At 41.4% G+C, this 25,710-nt stretch overlaps 1 protein-coding gene across 2 annotated transcripts in view; it reads left to right on the top strand.

Annotated features, from left to right (window-relative positions):
- Positions 1–25,710, top strand: part of CREB5 (cAMP responsive element binding protein 5) — a 254,107-nt gene that overhangs the window by 22,236 nt on the left and 206,161 nt on the right. Inside the window, exons 2-3 of one of the 2 annotated variants that reach the window (XM_065665956.1) lie at positions 21,864–21,935; positions 25,022–25,115. The exons of the other annotated variant lie outside the window; for it this stretch is intronic. Coding sequence (XP_065522028.1) covers positions 21,882–21,935; positions 25,022–25,115 — 148 coding nt within the window. The 5' untranslated portion in view covers positions 21,864–21,881. The remainder of the gene's footprint in view (positions 1–21,863; positions 21,936–25,021; positions 25,116–25,710) is intronic. 2 annotated transcript variants of the gene reach the window in all.

Consider the following 25,710-nt stretch of genomic DNA (forward strand, 5'->3'; position numbering starts at 1 on the left):
GAAGTGGGTGGCCTCATTCTTAGTTTTTTAATGCAAGCACCTCTATTGCTTCTCAATGCTTCATGGCACCAGGTTGATTTTTTTTTTGTATACAGTATCAATTTATTCGGGATCATGGAACTCACTGTACACACTTTATAATTTTTTCCAAAATTTCTAGCACTTTAAACATAATATTCTTATTCATGTTTTGTCTATTTTTTCCATATGGTCTTCACTGTTAGGCTGGGGGAATGACGGAACGATGAAGTAGTAAAGCTTTCAAAAAGTCATATTCAGTCTTGCTCCTATGACTATGCAGATGAGTTTCTCAATTCAGATCTTGCTCCTATTTGTCTGAAAAGCTCACTTATTTGGTAGTCTGAATCCTTCCATGTTGCAAGTTCTTTCTAAAAGCTAGCTGTGTCTTCCTTTGTTTTTTAAACTCACTTCCTTGCAACTATCCCTCTAGGCTGGTTGCTGCTATGGTTTTAGTACGTTCGGTGCTGATTATTGGTGCTAGAGGATCCTGTTTCTAAAGTGAAAAACAGCCTGAGACTTCTTGTCAATGCAAAATGCCACAGAATACCTCTTTAATCTTCTGAACTTGTGGAGCTTTATCTATGAGCCAAAATATCATCTTCAGGGGTATACCTGCTGCAGTGTAGACTTACAGCTGCAGTTTCTTTGAGGTGTACCTTCTCCAGCGTGGATTTATCGTTGGGCCACAATCCCTTCAGAGGTGTACCTGGTGCAGCACAGACATAACCACAGCCACAGATGCTTTGGGTTGTCCTGTACCCACGTGGGCTCATCTACAGGTCAATGTCCCTTCAACTCGAGTCCACACTGGAATTCCAGCCTGTCCAGTACAGCAGCACAGAAACAGCAGCTATTCCCTGGCCATCTGCCAGCCCAGGCACATCACCGCTGCTGTTATCAAAATGTTCCCAGGCACAGTAAGATGATAAGCAGTACAGCTAGCAGTGAAAGCAAAAAGCAGCCACTAACAAGCACTAGACTCTAATATACAGTAAAGAAAGCAAGCCCCATGGTAAGCACAGGAGCCTGGCAATTGGTTGCTGAATAGCAACAACAGCTATAAATTCGATCTAGCACATTCCGATCAAATACGTTATCTTGAACCCTTCGAGCCCCACATTAGGTGCCAAAAAGGACCACTGTGGATTAACCCCAGCCTGCGACTAAGCTCCACACAGCTGCTCAGTTACTTTCACCTCTGGTGGAATGAGGGAGAGAATTGGAAAAGTAAAAGTGAGAAAACTTGTGGGTTGAGATAAAGACAGTTTAATAGGCTGAGTGAAAGCAAAGCAAAACAAGGAATTCATTCAGCACTTCCTATGGGCAGGTGAGTGTTCAGCCATCTCCAGGGAAGTCAAGCTCCATCACATACAACAGTTATGTGGGAAGATAAACTCCATTACTCTGAATATCCCTCCTTCCCCTTTCTTTCTCCAACTTTACGTTATTAAGCACAATGCTGGTCTGGGATATTTTTTTGTCAGTTGGGATCAGCTGCCCTCTCCCAACTTCTTTTGCAGCCCCAGCCTATTCATTGGTGGGGCGGTGTGAGGAGCAGAAAAGGCCTTGACTGTGTAAGCACTGCTTAGCAATGACTAAAACCTCCGGGTATTATCAATACTGTTTTCAGCAGAAATCCAGAACATAGCCTCATCCTTGCTACTATGAAGGAAATTAACTGTATCCCAACCAAAACCAACACAAAGATCATTTATGCGAAGCTTTTTTCAACTGAAAACTTATTATTACAGCAATTTCTTTTACTGCGGATTTCCTAAAAGTTTTGAAGTTTTCCAAATTATTTCCGAACTTGCTTTTCTCCTGCCTTTGCCAAAGCTGGAGACTCATTCCAGTTTCAGAACCGATAACATTATTGCTATTAGTCAGAACTTGCTTGGAAAGGGGATTTTTTCCATATTGGCCTATGCTCCGTCATGGCATTGAACACTTGGAAAGTCTTGGCCCCTTTTCCGCGCATCGTTTCAAACCTATTCATGCCAAAGGAGGAAAAGTAATTGGCTAAACCCAAGTGATCATAGTATCTTTTTTAGCAGTCATTGTGTTAATTTTCCTTGAGGGACTTCTCTTTGGATTGTTCTGTAACTTAATTAAGACAAAGAAGTAATCTTGGTTCAGCAGCTCTCTTGCTGGTTACGGAGGGGCTGCTACTTTTCTTCTAATGAATTTATCTTTTTGTCTGTTGGTGCACCAGAAGGCAATTGGTATTTTTATAAATTAAAGACAAATGAGGAAAATGCAAATATTCCCTGGTGCTGGAGGGTTATATTTCCGGGGAGAAACCAGGCCAGCAGTGACTTTCAAACTTCTGAATATGTTTTATGTGGTGTATAAGAGATTGCTGTCATCACCCAGATGCAGGAAATACCAGTGCTGGTCTTAAGGGGGACAAAGTAAACTCGACAATGGACTGAAAAGAAAAATAAACAATCTACCAACCATTTTTATAGCTTGTTTTTTCTCTTGCTTTAACAGTAACATTCACCTTCGTTTACCAGAGTTCTGTGAAACATCTGTATCGAGCCTTAAACTTGCATGACCTTAGTTTAGGTTCAAGGTTCAATATATTCCATGTGCATGGATGATTTTACAAATCCACAAGAGCTCTGATTCTATGCAAACCTTTTTCCGTGTCCCAGATTTGGCCTCTTTCTCGCTAAATAAATCCAAGGACAACTTTCCCTCTCTGTCTTTCTTTCTCCAAAGATTGCTGCAGGGGTGCCCTTGGGGCTTGCAGGGTGTTACAGGGCTTAGGAATAAAGAGGGAAAGTTGCCTTAGAGGATGAAGTCAACGTACCGTAACAACTGCCCTGGATGGAGTCTTTTGTAACTTGAAGAATTGAATTTAAAGGCTTCATTTTGCTAAATCTTCCAAAACAAATGGTTCAGCATTTGTGTAATTTTAAAATTTGTACTTCTTATCTCATTTGTAAAATCGGGACAGATCTCTAAATGGCTCTGAGCAAGTCTCCAGGCTGAGCAATTTCTTTCCTGCAGCAGCCTAGCTATATGTCTTCCCAGGGCTTCTGTGGGTTACCTTAAAACTACATAATAAATAGTCACATGTATAGGGTGCAAAATTTGGGTCTTAAAGAACCTGGTGTCAGCTAAACTATAAGGCTGGAAACAGAAATTAAGTGTTACGAATCTGTTACAGTTTCCCTACACAAGTTATATTGCTAGCATTGCCATTTAACTCTATTTAAAAGTAACTTCAGTATGCAATAGCACACAAGCTCAAGCAATATCTAAAGTGATCTCTTCTACAGCTATTATCTGAACACAGGTGAAGTTTGGGGAAAGAAGGATGAGCAAACATGCCTTGTTTTCAGTGGTTTAGGCAGTCTCTGCACTGGATTGTCCCCATAGCATGAGGTACCCCAGTCTGCTTGGGATCCTGAGCCATGGTTGCTTTCCAGCTAAGGAAGGTCTGCATGTACTCAGGTGGAGGGTTGTTCTTAAGTGACCAGGCAGGTCACCATGTGCAGGGTGAAGCACTGCCTTCCCCTGGGGTGGTGAGGGCTATTTCCTCTTGCTAATTCCAACCCGTCCTGTGGTCGGGCAGTGCCATGTGAATGGAAGTGCTGAGACTGCAGCCAGCCTTCTGCTCTGGTGGCAGCAAAACATGATCTAGATGCAAAAACACATGACCCTTCTTGGCTGCTTTCGTAACCTATCACTTTCTCTCTATTCTGTGCTTGAAGAATATGAATAGCAACAGTGCCATGCATTTCTATTTTTTCAGTGTGCTGCTACCCATAGGTTTAAAGACACTGTACAGAGAGGCAGCCAGCATTGCCCTAGCTCAGACAGCTGTGGTAACTTTGGGTGTGGAGGAATGGGTTTTTTTCTGACCACATAGAGGCACTTGTGTGGTGTCTGAGCTAATCCTCCAGGCTTCTTCCAGAGTCAGCAGAGAGAAATTGGCTATTCTAGCTCATCATTCCTTTTCCCTATATGGATGTTTACGTCAAGTGGATGGTGTTCATGTGCCTGTTTCTCTCCATTGATTAAGGATGAAGCCTGGGATGAGGGAGATGCTGAGGACGCTTATAGTCAAGTTTATGTGCACCATAAAAACCAGAAGCCTCTCAGATTAGTGTGGCTGGGCAGATTTCTATCTGGAAGGGGCATATCCACATCAGCAGAGTTTTGTGTGTGGATTAGTTAGCCCCACTGAAAGACATGGTTGATTAACTCAAGCGTGATGTTATGCTGATATTATTTCCACAATGTGAGCTATTTATCTCTGCCCGGCTCTGCATAGTGCTGTGTAAACAGGCATGTTTCCCCCAAATCAGCTCAGGTATATTGTGTGGCACAGCAGTTTTACCATTAGCCCAGGCATAACATTGTGAGGCAACAGACTTAGAAGTTAGTTTGTGATTTTACATACCTATAGGCATGTTGTTAAATTAAAGGCTTTGCTTTCCAGAGGGCAGGAGTTTTGTTGAAGAAGCACATAAGGCGCTGGTATTTTTTCTTCTTAACCCTGAGTAGAAAATGCCTCCTTGCAGGCTGGCAGAAGACAAGTCACCTCCTGTAATGATTTTGATGCCATGAAATGCAGGCCTTATTTATCAACACACCTTTGGGAAAAGTACAGATCCCTCCCACCCTTTCACACCCCCCTCCCCCTCAATCAGTTCAATTTTTGCCTTGAAGTAAATAAACTTTTCAAACAACTAAGGTTTATAGAAGACGGTTTGTGGAGCTGTGATAAAGCACTTCAGGCGGTAACTTACACTTGTTTCTGAGGGTTCGCTTTTATTGCTTTAAAAATTTCTCATATGATCTCATTTTAGAATTGGGTACTTCAAAGGTTGTTCAATCCACGTTCCTTCGAGGCTGCCTATGCAGCCCTATAATTTTTTCCCATGTTCTGTTCTCTCTCTCTGTTGTTTTTTTTTTTTTTTTCTTCTCCTTTCATCCTTATTAACTGGAAAACACCAAAGGGATTTTCACACACGAAAATGAGTAGTATTGCAATATTCTAGCCATGCTTCTTTAAAGTTACTTTACAATCACAGTCCATGGTGGGTATGTGTTTCCACATTCATGTTCCTTCAGCAAGTGCCTGAACTAGCCTTGCTACCCAGGCGCACTTATGGCAGATCTGCAGGCAGAACTGTTCTGGTAAAGCCCTCAAAAGGGGATTTGATTTAAATAAGATTTTCTTTTCTTCCTTCTCCCTGCCCTCCAAATACGGAGTCGTATCTAGTAGTGAAATGGGCTTGACCTGTCTTGAAACGGGGATCTTCAGTACTATGAGGTTTGCTTGAATGGTGTAGTCTCTGTTTGGAAGTTGGGATGGCCTTACTAAGGTTGCCCTATCAACTCCTGCAAAATGGACTTTATTTTCAGTCCCATCATGAGTGAACATAAGAGCTGATTGGAATTGTAAAATGTCTTTAAGGCATTTAAGGCATTGGGGATGAAACCCAAATGATTTCATATTTCTCCCCTGAACTCTATCACACAAACACCCTTCCCAAAATACTTTTTTTCATTGTGGTTTCAGTTTTGTTTTCCCTTTTTCAGTAGGAAAATAGGAGAATGGGAATGAGGCTTCCAGAGAAAGCCATTAAGAAGATAGAGAACTTTCTCCAAAAAGTGGAGTTTCTTGTTAGTATAAAGGACCACAACGACTGATTTTTTTTCTTTTCCTTTGCTCTGATACTCACCTACCAAAGTGATTAATTTCCTCCCTTGTACACCTAAGACTGAAATCTATACAGAAAATAGTAGAATCTACTCAAAAAGCTAAGCATTGGTGCTAGAAGCAAAACAACCTGTAAATACTTCTCACAAACAACTGAAATTAAATAAGCTTTCAATGTATCAATCTTCACTCTTTTATGTTTGTTACAGCCTAGATAATGCTCAGTAAATTTTTTCCAGGTCAGCTTCAAATAGAAGATGCAGCCTGTATCTCCACATATGCTCTTTGTTATTTGTGAAATTACACCAGGGGAAATACTTGTGTTTTAGATTGGTTAGTTAGCCCAGATGTTCTGTAATGAATAGGGATATTTGGCACTTTTCTTGTCATTGCTTACGTAATGGAGCTAACTTCTTAGGTCTACAGCCCAGCCAAGGCAATACTAAAGGTGTGGGTGTAGTATCAAAGTGCCTCAGAGAAGAACCTTATATTTTAAACACTGTAACAACAAAAAGTTTAAAACTCATTGTGTACTACAGCCTGATGCATGCTATGAACTAATACAAAAATGCATAAAATAAATTGTTACATATGTAAATTCAAAATGAGTGGTCCAAGATCAGAAGCTTCTTCACGTGAGACCGAGGCAGTGTGTGACAAAAGACACCATGATAGGGGAAGGAGGGAAGCATAGCATAGGAGTCTGCTAGAGGAGGTGGTTGGTAGTCCTTTGAAGGAGGCTCAAGATAGTCCCGTTTGTTCTCAAGGCTCTCCAAACATTTCTTGTTCTGCAGAATTATTCAAAGAATTGTATTATTTGGATGATCCAACCAAAATGGGTGTTAAGCATTTCCTTTGTCTATTTTGACACGAGAAGATGGAGAACCAAACCTATTAATAATTGCCTATAACTGTCCTGACAGAAAAATCTAGTAGTATTAATATTCAAAAAGCTATTTGTGGCATTAATAAATGCAAAAGCAAGACTCAGTATCTAAAACTGTTCATATAAATAGCTTTCTCTGTGAAGAAAACCCAGCCTTATCTACAAAAATATTGGATAGTATGTCATGCAAAATTATGACAACTGGAGTATACAGACCTGATGGCCTTCATATTGTTAGCATATACTTGGAAATAAGTATCCTGCTGTAATACATCTCTCTGAGAAGAACTCCTGACCCTCCTCAGGTACCCAGTCGGTAGCAGATGGTGCACTGAGAGGATCTTTCAAGCATTTAGGATGAAAGTGTCTTTCAAAAAATGCTCTGTAGTTTCAGATACTGAAGGCCACATTTATAATCCCTTTATTGGCTGTAGTCACTGATATTATTAACCTGTAAAATCTCCTTTCACAGAAATTCTGTCACCTGAATTACACTGTTATTTTGTAATTATATTTCTTCTATAGCTGGTACTGTGAAACACTGGTAGATCTGGTCAGTTTGTACAAGATATCCATAGCACGTTTGCTGTATAGGCATGTAGATGGCAATGAAATTAATGATTCTGTATGCAAAGAGTATGGCTGTTTGGGTTTTCTGTGTAGTGGGTTATAGTATCTATATTATTAGGGAATGTAAGCACTTACATTCTGATTATTTTAAAAATAAGGGTATTTTTTCACTGTCCTGGTAAAAATCTCAGTAATCCATTCCTGCAAAGGGGGGAGAAAGGAATCACATGTATATATATACATGCTAGACCACCAAAACAGCTTATATATTAAATCCTCTTTTTAGAAACGGAGGCAATTATATGTCGAGATAGGTTTTTACATTTTTTAAAGTCCTATTTTAAGTTCTCATACAAAGAATTCGTTATTCATAACTCCCTGCACCCTAGTTCAAAATGAAATACACTATATAGAATCATAGAATCATAGAATAGTTAGGGTTGGAAAGGACCTCAAGATCATTCAGTTCCAACCCCCCTGCCATGGGCAGGGACACCTCACACTAAACCATGTCACCCAAGGCTTCATCGAACCTGGCCTTGAACACCGCCAGGGATGGAGCATTCACAACCTCCCTGGGCAACCCATTCCAGTGCCTCATCACCCTAACAGGAAAGAACTTCCTCCTTATAACCAATCTAAACTTCCCCTCCTTAAGTTTTAACCCATTACCCCTTGTCCTGTCACTACAGTCCCTGATGAAGAGTCCCTCCCCAGCATCCCTATAGGCCCCCTTCAGGTACTGGAAGGCTGCTATGAGGTCTCCACGCAGCCTTCTCTTCTCAAGGCTGAGCAGCCCCAACTTCCTCAGCCTGTCTTCATACGGGAGGTGCTCCAGTCCCCTGATCATCCTCGTGGCCCTCCTCTGCAGTTGTTCCAGCAGTTCCATGTCCTTTTTATGTTGAGGACACCAGTACTGCACACATTACTCCAGGTGAGATCTCACAAGAGCAGAGTAGAGGGGCAGGATCACCCCTTTAGACCTGCTGGTCACGCTCCTTTTGATGCAGCCCAGGATACGGCTGGCTTTCTGGGCTGCGAGTGCACACTGAAGCCGGCTCATGTTCATTTTCTCATCGACCAGCACCCCCAAGTCCTCCTCCACAGGGCTGCTCTGAATCTCTTCTCTGCCCAACCTGTAGCTGTGCCTGGGATTGCTCCAACCCAGGTGTAGGACCTTGCACTTGTCATGGTTGAACTTCATAAGGTTGGTATCAGCCCACCTCACAAGCGTGTCGAGGTACCTCTGGATGGCACCCCTTCCCTCCAGCATATCAACCAAACCACACAGCTTGGTGTCATTGGCAAACTTGCTGAGGGCGCACTCAATCCCACTGTCCATGTCAGCGACGAAGATGTTAAACAAGACCGGTCCCAACACCGATCCCTGAGGGACACCACTTGTTGCTGGTCTCCAGCTGGACATTGAGCCATTGACCACAACTCTTTGTGTGCGGCCATCCAGCCAGTTCTTTATCTACCGAGTGGTCCATCCATCAAATTGATGTCTCTCCAATTTAGAGACAAGGATGTCGTGTGGGACAGTGTCAAACCCTTTGCACAAGTCCAGGTAGATGACGTCAACTGCTTTACCCTTGTCCATCAGTTCCGTAGCCCCATCATAGAAGGCCACCAAATTGGTCAGGCAGGATTTCCCCTTAGTGAAGCCACGCTGGCTGTCACCAAGCACCTTGTTGTTTTTCATGTGCCTTAGCATGCTGTCCAGGAAAATCTGCTCCAAGATTTTGCCAGGCACTGAGGTGAGACTGGCTGGTCTGTAATGCCCTGGGTCTTCCATTTTCGCCTTCTTGAAAATGGGGGTTATATTTCCCTTTTTCCAGTCATCGGGAACTTCACCTGACTGCCATGTTTTTTCAAATATGATGGGCAGTGGCTTAGCAACTTCATTTGCCAGCTCCTTCAGGACCCGCAGATGGATTTCATCAGGTCCCATGGACTTGTGCACGTTCAGATTTTTAAGATGGTCTCGAACCAGATCCTCTCCTACAGTGGGCCCAAGGTCTTCATTCTCATATGAATTAAAAACTCAAAAAGCTGGGTCAGTCTATGCAGTCCAGTCCCAGAATAATGATCTTGTAGTTAAGCAGTACATTGTAACTATAAATATATACATTTATTTCCTGGCTTTGCCACCAACTTTGCATGACTTGAGATAGATCGTGTAAGCTAGGATTGTTTACTACAGATGTAAAATCATAGCATCATAGAGTCAATTAGGTTGGAAAAGACCCTTTAAGATAAGATACTTCAAGCTCCTTGCAGGTAATTATGATTTGAGGCACCTTTAAGGTCTGTTAAAAAAATATATCAGTCTTCAAACGTGTGTTCTTTAGCCTCTTGTCTCTAATTTTGGCACAGTATTATATCGTCATGTCAGAGAGAATACTGAGAGAAGAATGAACAAAATAATGTGTATGCGTCTGACCTTTACTTATTTGCTTACTTTTAAAGATAAATATTCCCTGAAGGGATATGATTGGAAGAGGGTGTGTGCAGTATGAGTAGAAAATGAAGCCTCTGAAAGTATTTCTGATTGGACACCTAAAAGCTGGAGGCGCTCAGTATCACCACTTGCTCGTGAGAACCTCAGCCAAGATTTTTTCATTTTTCCCAGAAGAGCTATGGCCAGGATGGCTGAGGCTTGAAAGCTGTGTATTTACATAAGCGCAAGTTACAAATCTGTGGTTTTTAGAGATGTTTGAATTTCACCGCTTTGCACTTGCAGTATGTTATAAGTTGCTGTGAGTTGTTCGCAGATTGTGAATGTGCAGCCTATGGAGAATTATTCCTTACTTTGCCTCCTTCTCTTTAGGAAAAGTAATGGGTTTTTTTTCGTGTGTGTCAGTTTTTACTATTCTTGTTTGTAGTTGTGGATTGGTCACTGCCAGAAATCTGTGGCTAGTCACTGGCTGGGAATTGTTTCATTTTGATATACTGCCTCCTTAACAGAGGCAACAATCCATGAGCCAGAAAGGCTGTTTTGGTTTTTTTTAATGTGATACAGTGGTCTTCTGAGAAGAGTTCTGGAGACTTTGGTACTGCTGAGAGGTACTTGCAGCCCTTTAGGAGGGAAACAAATGTCCCTTTGCACACTCCCACCTACCCCACAGATTCGCACATGCATACAGGCACCACACCAACTTGTTCAGTGCAGAGCTCTCCTCAGTGCCTGCAGAGCAGATCTCTCTGCTGTCTGTCTGCTCCTGGGAGGGTTTCCTGTGGTTTACATGTGAGTTTTTGCCTAATGACAGGCTCTGTTTTGATTAATTCTGGAAACAATACCCAGCCCCCTGCCCAACGGCTGATAGCAGTTGGCTTTGCAACAGCTCTGTTGGTCAAGAGCAGAGTGGCAACCTATGTCAGATGTCCTCTGCTTGTCAAGTGGCAGTGGAGCAATGACAACATTTATGTCCCTTTGCCTCCTCATCCCAAATCTCTCATTCCTTGAGGCAGGACTTGAGGTCTCTCTGGACAGAAGTACACAAGCTGTATCTGTCGGGGTTTGTTGCAGAGCTCTGGGTCCAGCTCTGAACTTCATTGGCTTGCGAGTACTCCCAAGTGACCACTAGCTGAGCAGCCTCTCCACATTACCTTGGGCTGTTTAACCCCATTGGACCCTTCCATTGTAGACCACCAAGAAAGCTGTATGTCAGGCATCACGAGGGTTAGGGGGGTTCCCTGGAGGATGGGACCTCAATGGGCTCCTAGGGTTGTCAGGGCAGGATCTATCCCAACTCCTCAGCTAGGGAGCAGCGCAGCCAGAGCAGCCCCAGCCCCTAGCATTGACACATCTGTGCCTACCCCGGGGCTCCTCTGAGATGCTGATGTTTGAACTGCTTTTCTGGGCATAGAGAGGGAGGCAGACTTTTGTTTGCCTCTTACACGCATCAAACGCATTTACAGGGTGTTGTTAGTGCAGAGAAGCTTCTCTGGCCTTCACAAGTACCTCTGTGGCACTCTCACTTTCCTTGGAGTTGCAGGGAAGACAGGGATCACTGCTTCTGTGTTCAGAGCAGGCACACATTTGCAAAACGTCTTTGAAGTCCTGTGTTGGATTGCCATCAAAGCTACCCCTCTCTTAGGTCCAGTCTTGTAATGATTGAGAAACTTGACCCAAGGGTTGCGGACACATTCAGGGCAAAGGGGGATGCCAGAACCAAGCTGTGGGGTCCATGGGAGGGCAGGGTTTGGTGTTTTGTTTTGGGTGTCTGTCAAGCGGTTTATAGCCATACTGTGCTCTTTCCAAGTCAGATACCTGAATTGCTGGACACATGGTCCTCAGCCTTTGCTCTGGTGCTAGCTGGAAGGAGCCCTTTGGTGTTGTAGGGGACTCTGTACCACTGGCCTGTGTAATGGGGGGAGAGAAGCAGACTCTGGCACTCAGCCTGCCTGCCCCTGGTGTCAGCTTGCCTCTCCTGGCGTTTTTGGCTCCAGGCCTTGGTAGTGCCTCCTGATTTCAGAGCCGTGGGGAGTGCTCTGTCTGCAGCAGGGCATCACTTGTTGATGATACCCACACTGGACATGTCCTGTAATTACTGATGTCACCTCAGGTACTCCAGGAGTCTGAGGATAAAATACCTGTCCCCCCACAAAGGTTTTCATTAACTTTTGTCAGTTGTTCTTCTGGTCCACGATTTTAACTGTTTTGATAAGATAAATCCTCCAGTCTGAACAAAAGTTTCCAGAATAAGCTGGTCGTAATGTGTAAGTGGGCCACCAAAATGCAGAAAGTTTTGTTTTAGTATCTGCTGCTTCCCTGAGAGTATCTTTTTTTCTGAGTTACTAGTTAGTTCAAGAAAATCCTTGTTTACTGCTTTACTTGCGTATGACCCTTTTAAAATCCAATTGTGCTGTGCTATATTCTATGCAAATAGTATGACTTGGAAACACCTTTTTGACCTTGTTTTAAAACTCAGAACCTCTTCTTTCAATTAAGGTATTTTAACAGTGAGTTGACTCCATCTGTTTTACTAAAAACACGTGGAAAATCCTAAATCCAAATGAAACTTACCCAAAATATTTTGTTATGTTGCTGTTAGTAAAACTTGCTAAATGACAGTGAGAAACAACGTGTCTGATGAGAAGGTGTGTGTACTGGAGATTGCCATTAGCTTTGTACATACAAAGTACTGCAAATCAGCCTGCCCTTGATTTGTCAGGGCTGAAAAGCAGTTTTTAGTTCTTACTGTCTAATAAACCCTAGTGCTGAGTACTGCCTGAGGGGACGTGCAGGCTGCCAGCGTTCTCAGCAAAGATTTGTTACCCCAGAGGATTTTATCTTATCCGGTGAATGTTGAAGGTTTGATTCAGAATTTTTTTGTCATTTTGAAGAAAAAGAAGTTCCCAATAAAAAAAACCCCAAAAAATCTTTAAAAATTGTAATTAAAAATCGGTGAATGTCAATAATTTATGGCTCGTAGCTGATTTATTAATGGCCTCATTTTTCTAATGCAAGTCTGAAGCTGTCTTTTGTGTTAACTATCAAGACAAAAAAAAGTAAAAAGCAAGATTTGCCTTAGTTTAGAATAATTTGAAATACACAGAATTGCAGAGTCTTATCCATAAAATGTATAAAGCTGGTTTGCAGAGTTCTGGTTTAGGGATTATTTTATATAATAAACCAGAAGGAAAATTTGGGCTGGCAGAATTTTCAAAGCTTGCATTAGAGCCCCTAACTGCTTCTGGTATGAAAGTCAGCTAAGCAGCCTTGTGTTGTTGTTTCCCCCAGGATATCTTTTATGCTTTCTTTTTTTTGTAGTTCCTTCCCCTTAGAAATCCAAGTGTTTATTTGCATGCAAGGTAGGTGAATTCTCTTATCTATTTGTGTATCGTAAACCAAAGCAATTAGCATACTGCAGTTACAGTACACTTAAAAAACAAAACAACCCTTCAAAACCTTCAGTCAATATTATTCCTGGAGGGAAAACTCTTAATTAAATTGTATGCAAACTACAACAATAGGCGAAGTTGTTTGGTGTTTAATAATAACTGTTGGGGGCGGGGGGAAGAGTGAAAAAATAAGTGTAGCAGAGAGCTTTGCATGCCATTAACCCAAGGATAGAAATGAGGTCAGCCTTTGAAGGGACAGACAACACACTTATCTGCCAACATTGGAAAGTCCCAAAAGATTAGCTTATTTGCCAGATGTTACTGGGAGTTCATCATCGACACCCTCTGCTTCATGGGCTTCATCTCTCACCACAGTTGCAGTTGCCTTTTCTGCCCTTTGCAGGCTTCCTGGAGATCTTCTCTAGTGCATAGCACTTGGATTTTTTCCTTGAAGTAGTACTTCTTTTATTTCACAGCAATAGGCATGAGGAACCATCCTAAGTTGTGAAGATGATCTGAAGACTCTTTGTTTTTCTTTCATACACCCACAATAATACTCTTGGCATAGGAACCACTGATGTGAAGCCCGGTGACTTTCACAGCCCTGGGAATGGGGCTGTGTTTGTGAAGGGGTTTGTAGAAGACAGAGGACCCACCTCACTTAATACTGTTAGCTCTTGGGAGATGAGTGAAAATTGAGGCAGTCTGACAGCCTAAACATCTTCTTTCCTACCCTTTTCCTGGAAAATAACTATAGATACAATTTTAAGCAGACTGTTCTTATATTATTAGCCACTTGGTAGGGCAGCAAATACTGTACTGTAGTGCTAGCAAGTGTGTAACCCACTAAAATTAGTAGTGATAGAGAGCGGGTGCTATCAAATCCATGTTAATAATGACTGTAAGAGCCTGGAATGGTGTTCTCTGCATGTATTTTCTCCTTTAAATCTTTCAAGAGTTTGGTAGTAAATACAAATATTGATTTCAGCTAATGGTGGTTTTAACTTCTGTATGCACATTCTGTGCCCCAAGGGACTGTGTCCCAAACAGGGAGAAGACAAGACTTGCTCATAAAGAACAGAGCAAATATGTTTTTCCTTTAAAATCCTAGCTGTTAGTGGTTGTCTCTTGAAGCAAGATTCCTGTGTTGTTGTTCCCTGCAGTTGTTTTGCAGTTTCCCCCTCCCTTTATGCAGAGAAATTTGTCAGACGGACAGTGAGTTGAGTAAGGGCAGATATTATCACCACATACATGCTCCAATCCAAGAAATCTGAGTGTTGAAGCTTTTGAGGTAGCTAGTGGAGAGTCCTTCTGTAACAGACAATTTAAAGCATCTGTTTGAATCCTGGGTTAACATAGCTCTTCCTTTTCTCCCTTCCTCCCTTCCCTGCTTTCCTTCCTTTCCTTCCTTTCTTCCATTCTTCCCTGCTTTCCTTCCTCCCAAGACCCTCAAGTCTAACTTAGCCTTCTAACATGAGCACTGAAGTTGAATGCCTGATGATGCAGAACACGGACAGCATTGGTTCATGTTGAGATAAATGTGAAACTCTGATGCAGTTTGTCCATAGACACTTGACATTCTACCTAACATCTGACATGTTAAATCCATAGACGCGGATACTAGTTTTGCTTCAGTAGGTCTGGGTTAGCTGTCGAATTGCCATTACTGAAAACCTTGCAGAAAAATTGCACGTAGTGAAAGTGGAGACATGGTGTAGGTGTTGTTCCTGTCGGTGTGCAAAATATTCATTGTCAAATAGTGCCTTTTCCTTGCGTTGCTTAACTTTGGGTTATATCGCTACAGCTTGTGCTGCTGCTGCATATTCTGTGAAGCAAACCTCTGTGCTGTCAGCGAGGTTACAGCCTGGTCTCTTGTGTCGTTTCAGTCTTGTAACTAGGGAGAGTAGGTATTAGGGTGGTTCTGCAAATGCCATCACTGGGGGACAGTTGCAGAGCTACAAGCCTGGGCTGCTTCCAGGTCAGGCTGGCCCTGTTTGGCCAATCGCAAGGTGCAAAATAACCGCGTTATTCCTAAAAGCGTTTTTCCAGACTTGAAGTAATAGCCATCTTGCCCTATAAAGATCTGATTTCTTCTATAGAATATTTCTGTGCTGAGATAACTTTCATGAACTGTGTTTCAAAACTGCTATATTTTCTTTTCTATGTGTGTGTGTATGTGTGTGTTTCTGTTTTAAATCCACTCGTTACCTCCTTTCTCCTATTCTTTTTGTCTTCTATTGTCTGTGTTTTGTAACTGCATGGTTATTTCCTTAGAACAGCAAATCCTTTTGCCCTATACCAAGTAAAGCCATGATGGGTTTCCTATACTGAAATGGACAACCCAAGAACTGTAGAATAATCATTTTGACTTCTGTATTTTCAATAGTTTCATCCAGCGTAGAGGGCAAATTGTGCCCTCTACTAAATACTCCATCTTGCATGGATGATATACAGTATTGAGTTTGCAGGCTGCTGTTAAGTGGGAAGGCAGGAGGTCATCTGGTTTCTATTTTGAGTTTCTTTTCCAGAGGTATCCTTTTACTACCTTCCTCTTCCTCAGCCCAGTCCCCAATTGTTTGTAGTCCTTACTTCCACTTTCCCTATGTTCCATTTCCACCCTTCAGGCCTTTAGCTGTTCTTCCTCTTACTTCCTCGTCTCCTTAATTTCAAAGTTTTACAAACTTAATTCTTGTTCCCTTTTGAAATTTCCTATCTTTGCCCCTTCTTTTTAAAATTATCCCCAGCTCTGTTCTTACTTTCTTGAGAAGAAAGCACCTATGCATAAGCAGAAGAAAGACAGGAAGCAGCTATTTGGTTTTCCTTGATAACAGAAATGGTGGGGTTTAGCAGCCAAATGCTGAGTGGGAGAGTAGAAACTCTCTCCCCTCAGCTGGTTTGGAGGTGGACGAGTATACCTGGAAGAGAGAGATGGGACAAAACTTTAGGACTGCTGGGGAGTCTTTCCAGCTCTTGATTTTGCTCAGAGGCAGTAAGCAAACTGAGTGGCTGTTTAAAAAGAAGTGGGGTGTTTGACATCATGAAACAAGAACCTCTTTGGTACTCCTTTTGCAAAAAATCCTTAAGCAAGCAACTCACAGGTGGCAAGGGGCTAACTACTAATGAGGCACCCCCACCCCATGCCACACAGGGTGCTTGCTGCTGAGCGGCTCTGCTGCCAGCCATGGGGAGCGAACTGAAGGCTGCTTGATGCTGAGGCAATTCACACATCAACCACTTTTTGAGAGCATTTGGCTCTGCCCAAAGATTTATGGGGCTCTCTTCTTTTAAAACAAATGAATAAAGGCCCAAGCTGAGTGTTTTTCCACATATAAATGTCATAAGTGCAATCACAAAACTTCACTGGAGTACCAGTGAAGGCTTGAGCCCCAGCTCAAATGTGCATCATATTAAAGTCCTTCTTGGGGACTCCAGACACAAATTACTTTCCAGCATCGAGAACCATTTGGAAATGTTTTAATCCTGAAACGAGGGGGTTTCTAATGGAAATGCTGACAGACCCTTCGTTGTAGCAGCCGAAGCAGGCAGGGCTGTGATAATGAGCCCTGTATGTGTGCATGTGGAAAGCATGATGCTAGATTCAGAAAACAAGTTCTTCCACTGAACAGCCAGTGCTGAAAAAAACCCCCATGCACTGTTTCAGCACAACGGTACTTAAAACTGGCTTCGCTCATGCAAGAGCATACTGGGAACAACTGTAGGCATTAACCCTGCATGTACTATACTTCCAAAACCAACAAGTCTTAATAGCACTTGTAATAAAACTGTAATTATCTATAAATAGTGCTGTACTGAATAGCCACAACTAACAGTTTAAAGTGCTGTATATACTAATAGGGTTCTTTAATATTCACAAGTACAGCACAACCACATCTCCTCTCAGAGATATACATTGTGGCCATGACCCTAAAAAATAGGTGATGCTTCATTTATTGCTCATGTCCCTGCATACAGCTGCTAATGCTAGCGACTGTGTGTTTTGTGCTTGTATTTGGAAATCTCAGTGACCTTAGTCACACCAGGCTGAAGAAACCTGTCTTGCAAGCATGTGCCCAGGTGATTAATTTCAACATACAGGTTGCTTATAAGAGTGTAATTACTCACTTGTGCAAATGGCAGGATGAGTGCACTGACCTGTATTAGACACATTGTAGTGTACACCTCCCCATCGGTTCTTTTTCACTGTTAATCAGAGGGCTGAAAACCTTGCAACATTTAGACAGCTTGAGGTTGAAGGCTGAAATGTCACTTTTAAAAGAGGGTTAAAAAGGTCGCGCAGCTGCAAATAATAATAGCCCAATGAAAATCAGATTCTTACTGCAGCCTACTTCAAGAATAACATTGAAACAGGAAACAAGCCTGCTTGATGTTTTTACCAGTATGGCAGTAAGATTACTGCTGCGTTTAAAAAGCGGCAGAGAGAGACGGAAAGGAGCATGCTTTCTTGGTGGGAGATGTTGAAACTATTTTTCTGATATAGAAAGGATGATCATGGGGCTCTGCAAGATCTCCTTGAGGAGCCTGAGGACGTGGTGTACTTCCCGCTGGATGCTGCTGAGAGGGAATGCAGTCAGTTTCTATGTTCTGAGGGGTTTTCTGTTTCTTTTGTTTTCTTTTTCTTTCTTTGTTCCTGCATTCCTTGCTGTGGGCTTCAGTTTTATTAATTATAATTAAAAATGATTAGAAGTATCTCACGCAGAAATCAAGGAATAGAAGAAAATAATTGGCTCGATGCAGAACTTACTTGTTTCTCCTCCATGTGACATGGCTTGGAGAAGCCTTTCTATGTTTCTTCTGCATTTTTGTTTATGTATTTTTCTAATTAGAATACCTTGACTTCTCCTGAGCAGAGTGATATTTCAGAATGGCAGGCTACACCATTGTAGCAGATTTCCTCACTTACACATTCTGCCAATAAGGCTCTTTACGTGGTTGCAATAGGGCAATAAATGCTGACAGATGTTGTTAACATGTCTATTAAAATTCAGCCCCCTTTTCTGTGTATAATGCACTCATGCCTATTGTTAATAATATCAGAACTAATGCTGACATATCAATATTAGTGCTCGCTTATATTTATAATCCTTGTTTGGTTCTTCGAAGAGGTCACAAAGTTGCAATAAATTAATCTGTTGGTAACAGAAGTAGAAAATTCAGGCGTGAGCAATTTTTTAACTTTTCAATCATCATAGATTTGCCTGATACTCTTCATGTACATTAATTGCAGGAGTCATATATAGTACCATGAGAGGTGCGCAAGTGTAACTTGAATTTTTAAGATCACAAAGGTTTATAAGCACTTTAATTTAGATGGAAAGGCTGCTTTGATTTATTTTTATTAGGTGAAGTCGAAATGCTGCCACTGGTTGCGTTACTTCCTTCATGTATGCAGAACCACCTGCACATACTGTGGAAAAATGAGACATGGGTTGTGTGGGCCAGCAATGCATGAGCTGTATGAAGTGAACTATGTGCCAGAGGCAGTGTGCAACTGTCTATATCCTGAACTGAAGGATGGGAGCTGTATGCCTGCCTCTTGAAAAGATGCTGTGCAAACTGAGTTATGCACAACCAAAACACCTCTGTTGCTGAGCGCTCCCATCCTGCTGCAAACCTAGGGTGAGATCCTGTATTACTTGTGCGTAGAATCATAGAATAGTTGGTGTTGGAAAGGACCTTAAGATCGTCTAGTTCCACCCCCCTGCCATGGGCAGGGACACCTCACACTAAACCATGTTACCCAAGGCTCTGTCCAACCTGGCCTTGAACACCGTCACGGATGGAGCATTCACAACTTCCATGGGCAACCCATTCCAGTGCCTCACCACCCTTACAGCAAAGAACTTCTTCCTTATATCCAATCTAAACTTCCCCTGTTTAAGTTTTAACCCATTATCCCTTGTCCTATCACTACATCTGCATCTGCAGCTTTTGTGAAGTTCAGCAGGAATGGGGGATGAAGGAGAGTCACACAGCCCATATTTTCAGCTGCTTGTTTCTGGTCAACATTCAGCCCTAAAGCCTGAATTACTGCCATAAGATATCCAAGCACCAGACACCCTCTCAAATATCGTAGGCAGAAGCAGCTTCTTTCACTATTGTAAGAGAGTCAGTAGTGCTACAGTCACAACTGCAGTGATAGCATGGCATGTAAATATGAATTCTGCATGGTGCAATTTCTCTTGAGGGCATTGTACTATCTGGTAACATGTTATATAGGTCAAGTTATGCTAGAGAGTATCCTGGAGGGCACACATGATACAGCCATTCTGGATTATTACTTCTTTTCTTGGTTTTTTTTTTTGTTTGTTTTTTTTTTTTTTTAAGTTTAGCGTCTGCAGATTGCCTGCAAAGAGTGATTCTCGTGGGAACCAGCAGTTGCTTGTACATTTGTGGTAAATGACTAGACGGTGAATCTGACACCTTTTCAGAGCACTGTGAATAAAGCCCAAGTCCATGTTTTCCTGGAGTCAATCCCCATGCTCAAGGTTCTAGTCCTCATTGAGTATGTTATTTTGGTGCTTAGTCTGTGCTTATCTATCTAGATAACCTTGAGAATCATTTATTTGTTATCAGAGCATTCACTAATGGATTTAGGGACTAAAACTCAAGCTCAGAGCAGGGAGGGAAGTCTTAGACTTGCAATGCTCCATAAGAAAACAAACCTCAAATAATTCCTGGTAACGTTTTGAAATTCACTTGGACACATGGGACCAGAACTGTTGTTATCTTGTTTTCTTTAACTGAGTCTCATCTGTTGTTCTGCTATTGAAAATGCAGTTGTCACTCTCCCCTGAGGAGGGGAAAAAGGGGTAACAGAAATCTTTGGCAGTGCTTCAGTTGCAGGAGTAATTGAGATATCAGATAAAGCCTTTCATTATCCACACATAGCTTTTTCCCCCTCCTTTCTTTCTGTGAGAAGGTCTTTAGGAAAGACAACATTCCAGGGTCACATCCCATAAATAGAGGTGGATTTAAAAATCAAACTTAGCTGGAGGTTTTGGTTTTGTTTTTGCAGGGATTTGTTTGTTTAGTCAGTTATCTCTCTGCTGCTTGTGTTTCTTTCAGACAGGATAGCATAGTTCAGAGCATTTTTATTGCTTCACCTCTGAAGAGCTTGTCTAAGCACAGTCTGGAACTGAAATAACTGAAATTAGAAGTAATTTAACACCTTTAGTTATTTTAGTATAAGTCTTTATGCGAACATACTCTTTCATTTCTGATTATGAGTATCCTATTTCAGTTTAACATAGCTGTAAGTTACATCAAAACAGGATATGAATAATCTTACAGGAGTAAATTGGTACAATTTTAGTTATTTCAGTTCTAGCCTTGTGTAGATAGATAGGTTAATCCTGACTTAGGGTCTTTCTTGACATTTGATTGTATTTGGTGCAATAAATCACTTGTTTCAGGCCAGATGTTAGTAGAGATGTCCACATCAAGAAAATCAGTTGAGGCTAATTATTGCCTTTAGGGGGTAGTGTTCTTGTGGAAGTTAAAGGGCAAATAAAGATAGAAATTCCTAATTTCTGGATGCTGCTTCTGGGAGTCAGCAGAGTCAGGTAAAGGGTTCTCTGTGCTCTGCTGCCTTTTTTTCTTATTTTATTTGATTTTATCTTATTTTAATTTATTTTATTTTTTATTTTTTATTGTTTGCAGGTATTTGTAGCAACTCTTCTGAAATTAAAGCTTTTTGAACATGTATAAGTGTGGTGAGATTGTTCCTGATAATAGGAAGTAATGAATTGTAGTTTACAAAAATGACAACAGGGTCAAGTAATTTTATCACTTGTCCTGCCGATATTTTGCAGTTTTAAAACCAAGTTCTGCTTCCCCACCAAGGTATTTGTCTTTTTTTAATGAAAAAATAACACAAACACAACTCACTTAACTTTGACTACGTGGGGCTGCGGAGAGGCTGAATTTTAAGGGAATTTAGAGGCATAATGCAGAAGTCATATGTTATGCACTAAGGTAGGTCAGTTGCTATGTTCTAGCTTGTAAAGCCACTTGTACCAACAGGCTCAAAACATTTCTGAAAGAAGTGACTTATTTATTTTGCATCCTAAAATGTTACTAAAAAATGATTTGTTGATGTTGGTTAGGGACACTGCCATAATATGGACACAAAGTCAGCTGTGTTAATGTGTTCAGAGGGTGAATGTTTCCTCCTTGGGTTTCATTTGAAAGCTGGGAGTTCTCCCCCAGGCTTTAGCACAAGGTTACAGGGCTGGAATTGCCATTGGGAAGCTAAAGTTTTAGGTAAAACTTCATTTTTCAAGCTCCTGAAGCTCTAGTTGACCTTTTAAAAGATGCGGATAAAGAGCTATCTTGTGTGTATAGAAAGCACGTATGTAATGTACTGAAGTTATTAATATCAAACAGTATAGATGAAGAACTTCAAAAAGTGGGTTCTTTCTCAGAAGTAACCTAGCTGTCTGGTTTTAATGTTGTTCAGCAGGAACTGAAGGAGGAAAGGTAAAAACCCTTAATCTGAGATATTTCTGAGCAGACACGGTCTTATCTAATAACAACACTGAACATATGTTTTTTTCTGAGGCAGATTTCTGCTGTGAAAGCCTAATAGGTTTTTTTTTTCCTCCCTTCAAAGTAAATATGTGCTCATGAAGAAGTAATAAGAACTGAGACTGCAGGGAGCCTGCTCAATATTAGCAAATTTAGTACTCCAAGGATGAAAACTTTGTTTTGATCTGTTTGGGAAGTTTGAAATCAAAGCACAAACTGTGACAATTGTATGTTGCATGTATGTGTGAAGTTTAGAACGTATATATTCATAGGTTCCCTTTCTTTCCCCCTCCCCCTTTTAACATGTAGATTTATGAGGAATCAAAGATGAACTTGGAGCAGGAGAGGCCTTTTGTCTGCAGTGCCCCAGGCTGCTCACAGGTGAGTGGAGTCAGCAGTGATATTGAGTCCTCAGCACTAGCTCTGGCTTGTATAATGCCTCCTGATATATTAACGCATGTCTAATAATAATGAGTGTGTTGGGTTTTTTTTTCAAGTCTTCCCCCTTTCAACCCCCCCCTTCCCTCCTTTACCCCACAAGATATTATTACAAAATATTTAAAGCAAATACAACAGGTAGATAGTCAAAAGGGAGTTGGTAGAAGTGCTTCTCCAGCTGCCTCTGTGCCTTCCCTCATCCCCAGGCCTAATGTTCCAAGACAGGTATTACAAATTCTTTTAGTGGCTAGCAAGAGGGCAAGAGAGGACACGCTAGACAGGGCACATTTGTTTGTCTTCTGCTTAGATGTATGATGGAATACACTATGTTTCTTATTGGATGTGGTAACCCTCCTGCTTTTTCTTTTTGTGTTTGTTTAAATACTTAAATACAATTCCTTATTAGCCTTTTTTCTTTTTTTCTCTCTCTCTGACATCTCCCTACAAAATATTCTGTATAGAAAATGCAGCCCGTAGATAAATTCTGCCCCAGCATGTACATTTGGGATTCCTGTTGACTGGTGATCTGCCATGTGTCTCCGAGGCTATAATCTGACTTGTAACAGTAGATGTTTAATGATCTTAAAAACCTGAATTGACAAGGATTTACCTGCTAAGATTCTGAATTGGGATTTGTGTGTTGTTTCAATGATTTTGCAGTGGTGAGGGAAGCTCCCCCCCTGCAACGATGAAGGAAGTTCCACATGTGGCATTTCTCTCCCTAATTCAGATAAGTGACGAGTTTGTGAGTCAAATCTTCAAGCAAGGGCTTCTTTTGGGCTTTTGCCACAGGCTTCCTGTATGCATCTGATTCAAGTGATTTAGCCTACCCATTTCCCAGAGCCCTCCTCTCCTAATGAGGGTAATATTTCCCTGCTTTAAATGTATGTTGGGAGTTTTCAGCTGGCTCATATTTTTACAAGACTTTAGGTTCTTCTGGTGGAATTATGGGTGACTGTTACTGGAGTTTAGATCCTGATTTTGCCAAGAGCTGAAATAAGGAAAGGGAGAAGCCTGGGGTCTGGTTAACAACTGGCTGAGAAGCTTTACATTAGAGTGCATCCTTTGGACTGCCCTTTTGATTGAGGATTTATCACTTCAGATCTTGACATGCAGAATTAAACTTTCACCATTCTGTCACAGAGGTAGAATAAAAGTATCTGAGTTTTATAGTAAAATTTTATTTACCTTTTTGCTGAATCTTAAATCAAACTTTCACTCAAATCAGTGGTCTTGGGTGTTTTCATGTCAGCTATTAATTAATTTCCTCAGTGGAGGAGAAGCTGATCCAAGCAAGTTCATTCAAGCGTTCAGAAAAGAAGAATGGTTGTATGCTGTTACAATGTGGAGAGACGAGAACTGTAGCTGAAAATAATAATTTCTCATTTCAAGACATGACCTTCATTTATTGTAAATGACGACTTGACAGAAGTGCACAGTGTAGTGCTGCTATCCAGCTAAGCTGTCTGGTGACTGGCTTCTCTATCAGCCAGTGCAGATGTGTACTGAGGACTGGGGGAGCTGGCCTTCTGCATAAGGGAAAAAGTAGACTTGCAGAAAAGAGAGGAGTCTGCGCTAGAGGAACAGCTTCTCCTCAGTTGCCCCATGCCGTCTTTTAAGTTGGCTGATTTCACCCTGAAGACAGAGCGTGGCACCCATGGAGGAAAAATCCATTTCCACAAGAACAAAACATGGGTATTTTTTTCCCCTCGCAATTTCATTGAGCAAGGTCTTTCACATATTCCTTTTGTTCTTAACATAAATTTCTAGTGCTGCATTTCTTCCAGATGAGTAAGCAATGAACCAGGATTTCACAGTGAGGAAAAGGTCTTTGGGATTTTTTATTTTTTTTTTCCAGAGTATTCATTCCCATTATTTATGCTGCTTTGTCTATGGGCTTAGAGAGATTTTCAGAAGGTGTAACATACTGCAACTATTTATACTATAGCCACAAGCAAAGTCACTGAGCCAAGAACATACTGTGTTGAAAGCATTAAGTCACTTTAACTCTGTTGTTGCCAGTTTTCTACAGCCTCATGTGTACCTGTTGCTTTAAAAACCTGCTTTTAATTTTTTTTTATTTTTCCCTCAAGCTTTGGTGATACAATTTTTGGCCTTTTGCTACTCCTGAAATAACCTTGCTCAAAGTGCTACAGAGCAGAGTTCTGTGTATGCACCTCCTGGTGAAGGAAACCTAACAGAACCAGTCTGCTCCTTGAGCCCAAGTGCTTGAACATTTATTCATGCTTGTCTCTTTGTGTTATTCAAGAAGCTATTCATTGGTATCAGACTGTAAAACAAACTTAGAACACCGATTAGTTTCTTGCAAAGCACATCCCTTCACCTTCTCTGCTTGACAAAGGAAAAGAATTTCATTTAGTATCATAAAGGGTCATAAATAGTTGTTATGTCCTGAGCACCATTGCACTGCCGCTTTGAATCAAGTCAAAGTGTCAAAGGTTTCCAAAAGATGCATTTTGCCTGAATACTTTTGTGTAGGGAAAAGCTGGCTTATTTGATTATTTTTATTGCTGTTCAGCAGCTACATATTGCAGAAAGACACAAAAGCAGAAAAATCCAGTAAAGTGATTTAAGATATGCTGCATTACTTTGCTTTTGCCGTGGGCTAAGAGCATGTACAACAGTGGTTATCGCAGATCCTCAGGCACGTGGTGACTTGTGAGGCTGTGGTAGCTGGAGCGGGTGTCTGAGACCCTTAGAATTCAAAGCTTGGTCTGCAGCCTTCTCAGGCAAATGCATGACACCTTGCAGTTTGCAACCTCATAGAGCACAGCAGCAAATAGGTTTCTAAGTAGAGTACAGTGATTTGCTACTCATGCCCATTTGCATTTTCAAATATTCTGTTCCTGGTGCCATTTGGACACATTTCTAGCTGGATACATTTCTTTCTCTCTCTCATTTTTAAATTCTGTCCAATGCCAAAAGTTTATTAGAGAATTAAATTCTTCTTTGTTTTTTTCCTTTTTTTTTTCTCTCTTCCTCTCTCTCTCTCTCTGTTTGCCTGACAGCGTTTTCCAACAGAGGATCATCTGATGATTCACAGGCACAAACATGAAATGACTTTGAAGTTTCCTTCAATAAAAACAGATAATATGTTATCAGGTAAGAAGACATGAATTCAAGAGTCAAGATAACTATTCAGATGATGTTAAAAGCATGACTCCTACTGGAAAGCTACTGGCAAAATACCTCCAAGATTGGTTTAAAAAAACCTCAGCTCCAATTAAATAACAAGTAGAGATGGAATAAACTAGAATGCCTATCTCTGAACAAAAAGACAGTTGCCATTCTTATGTCTTCCCACAGATTTGGCATGAGAGGGAGAGAATTCTCATTGCTGAACCTCGGCCATGCTGGCAGCTCTATCACTGACTCTGGTGTCAACATGCCAGTGAAATATAGGCACTTAAGTGCATGTCACCTGGGAGCCCAGCAGTGAGTGTGTTAATGAAGTGCATTTGTACTGTTCCTACAAGACTAGCTACTTAAGTTTGACAGGCTCACTTCAGCAACTGTAATAGGCCACATTATATGAGCCCCCTTTATTGTAGCTTAAGACCTGCCCACTGTAAATAGCCATAACCAGAAAGGTTAACCAGTGGGTAATATCCAGTACTTTTCCCCTAAAGGTAACTAACTCTCTCTGCACTTCCCTCGTTATACACAGAGGTTATTTGGTATTATGTGTAATTACATC

This window comes from Lathamus discolor, chromosome 2 (genome assembly GCF_037157495.1).
Source record: "Lathamus discolor isolate bLatDis1 chromosome 2, bLatDis1.hap1, whole genome shotgun sequence".
Lineage (NCBI taxonomy): Eukaryota > Metazoa > Chordata > Aves > Psittaciformes > Psittacidae > Lathamus > Lathamus discolor.